Source organism: Phytophthora parasitica, assembly GCF_000247585.1.
Source record: "Phytophthora parasitica INRA-310 unplaced genomic scaffold supercont2.21, whole genome shotgun sequence".
Lineage (NCBI taxonomy): Eukaryota > Oomycota > Peronosporomycetes > Peronosporales > Peronosporaceae > Phytophthora > Phytophthora nicotianae.
This window is the reverse complement of record NW_008649007.1, coordinates 194,032-196,447: the sequence shown is the minus strand read 5'-3', so window position 1 is coordinate 196,447 and position 2,416 is coordinate 194,032. Positions and strand designations below refer to the sequence as shown.

The window sequence follows — 2,416 nt, the reverse complement described above, 5'->3', positions numbered from 1 at the left end:
CGAGGTAGCCCAAAATATTGCCAAAGCTAGCACGGGACAGATAGCCGGTCGTAATGGATTGGTGTAGATGCGTCTTGGGTCACGAGGTCTCCGGCCTTCTTGGTCGTTTTTCTGGTGTGCAAAGTACACACCCAGGGCATCTCCACTCCACTCCATGTGGCCGTGGCGAATGCCAAAAGCGTTTGCAGATCTACACATGAGATTCGAAGAAATTACCATGTACGCCCTCGCAAATAGCATGTCCTTTGGTGTTTGTTGGAGGAGCTGCTCACAGCAAAAAATATATAGCTCAAAAGAAAGTGGATCCTTGCCCCTTTTTGCACGAGCTTCTCCTCACGCTGCTGCAGTAGCCATTTCCCATTTGATCCCCTTGAAATACTGGCGCAAATCTTTCTCCATAGCTGCAGACATTTCACATCCATAGTCACGATAGAGGTTGAATAGACCGGCGCGATGAGTGTTTAGCGCTGAGAAGCAAAGAGTACTACCGTCGCGCTTCTCCAGCGTTAATAGCCAAGCCTCAAAGACATCTGACTGTAGCACATCAAACTGAAGAGGTGGGTTAGCCTCGTCGAGGTTTAGATGAGTCTTCCTGAGCTGTTTGATTGAGAGATCCGATACGTCACCTAGACGCTGAGCGAAGGCAGGTGTCAGTAGTTGGGGTTTGTGGAGGACTACCCAGGCAACAAATCGACCGTAGGAGTTTTGGTACACAGCTCGTGAGCGCGCGCTCACCGTGTTGCGTTTAATCTCCGCCACTTTCTTCTCCAGCTGGCTCCAATTGACGTTCGTCATGGTGGCAAAGTGTGAAATTATGAAGTCAGGTATTCTATGGGAGGAATCCAGGACACGTGTCCTACAAATTCCGAAAAAACTAACCTTTGCAGTGGCTCAATAAACCCTTGTCAGTTGATATTGATAAAATCATTTCCAAATGGAAATTTGAGGACTATGTGTCCTACAAATCTGCGAGCAGATGGGTACATGTCCTACAAAATCTGTAGAATGAGAAGTCTAAATAGGTACAATTAATTATTACGGGTCCGCTGCGAACCTATGCCAAAGCATCCCCTCCGACACAATATATGAGGTTTGATTATACTCGCCCACTTTATACACCTAATAGGACCGCCGCTGCGGATCCACAATTCATCTCTGGTAGTGAAAGAGTCAACCCTTTCACTTTAACTATGGAACAACAGAACGACCGACGCGCCATAATGTTACTATCCGTCCAATAATTTACAGTTAGTTAATAGTCTGATACTTCAATGGATTGTGTGGCCATTTGTTGGTTTTGAGTGCTCGTAGTAGGGGGCAAAAGCTGAAGTGAGATTAGATTTATCTCCTTAAACTGCTCGCGAGTATTCCTATCCTCTCCTGTGCTCCCTGCGCTCCCTGTGTTCCTCTCATCAACTTGCTTACCTCAAACGCCTCATTAACTTGCTTTCACTATGCTCGTCCACTCACAGTCCTCTGCGCTTCCTGCCGCCGTCGGATCTGCTTCACGATCGGCTGATAGGTCCTTTCTGGTAACCTCCGAGCCTTCGCCATCATCCGTTGAGTCCTCGTGGTGGACCCACGAGTACTCGTCGAACACCATATCAACATCAACACCATTAAATCTACGTAATATTCCAAATGATTCGCAGCTTCATCCACCAGACGACTATTATACCCGCGCATGTACAGTAAATTGTGTCTTTTATAAAAAAAAAAAAAAAAAAACTCTCCAAAACTGACCTTAGTGTCTACTTCAAGTACGTTAGAGTTTGTGTAGGAAAATAATCCAGTTCGACCAGGTCATTGAAGCGTACTGTACTTACCCTGCTGAGCCGGACACCATCTTGCTAAGAAGTGTGGTGCCTTAAAGCAAAACATGCGTACAGATTTCCCCGGCAAATCCACAAAGGTGGGACCAATAAATCGTCCGAGTTTACAAAGTTTACACAGGAAATCTGATCCAGGAAAATGTATTGATTTATTAGAAAGTTTTGACTAGTAAGCAAGAATATGACGCACCGCCATTGTTGAGGTCGGACGTGGCACGATACCAGAGTGTACCCAGCAGTTTTTAATCTCGATCTTCTGCCCAATTGTGAGGCGGACGTACGTGCTCTTGGCCTCTTGTCTGTTCTTGGGTTGCGAGGGCATGGTGAAACTAGTAAATGGCGGCACCTTAGTACGTGTAGGTAGGCACTGCAATACATTATGTTCATCCTGAGCCTTTCATTGCTCCTGTAATGCAGCAACTTGCACATGCATGGCATTTCCTGCGAGACGACCCATTCCTGCCAAATTTAAATTAATTCAGTACGCGTCCTGTCTAGTGCTGCCCATCTCTCTTCGCGTCTGACCACTGACTGCACGAGGAATATCAACGACTGCAGTTGTGGATTTGCTGGGGAAATCTGTA

The 2,416-nt window shown here is 46.4% G+C and overlaps 3 protein-coding genes across 3 annotated transcripts; all 3 read right to left on the bottom strand.

The window, feature by feature from the left end:
• Nucleotides 1–333: 333 nt before the first annotated feature.
• On the bottom strand, nucleotides 334–795 carry PPTG_09776 (hypothetical protein; the record flags this gene model as incomplete). The annotated part of the gene is made up of 1 exon (XM_008905563.1): nucleotides 334–795. One exon carries the CDS (start codon nucleotides 793–795, stop codon nucleotides 334–336), a length of 462 nt encoding a protein of 153 aa, XP_008903811.1.
• A 473-nt stretch (nucleotides 796–1,268) lies between these two features.
• On the bottom strand, nucleotides 1,269–1,603 carry PPTG_22673 (hypothetical protein; the record flags this gene model as incomplete). Its single annotated transcript, XM_008905794.1, has 2 exons — nucleotides 1,269–1,324; nucleotides 1,471–1,603. 2 exons carry the CDS (start codon nucleotides 1,601–1,603, stop codon nucleotides 1,269–1,271), a joined length of 189 nt encoding a protein of 62 aa, XP_008904042.1.
• A 395-nt stretch (nucleotides 1,604–1,998) lies between these two features.
• PPTG_22672 (hypothetical protein) lies at nucleotides 1,999–2,154 on the bottom strand (the record flags this gene model as incomplete). Its single annotated transcript, XM_008905793.1, has 1 exon — nucleotides 1,999–2,154. One exon carries the CDS (start codon nucleotides 2,152–2,154, stop codon nucleotides 1,999–2,001), a length of 156 nt encoding a protein of 51 aa, XP_008904041.1.
• Between the last annotated feature and the right edge of the window lie 262 nt (nucleotides 2,155–2,416).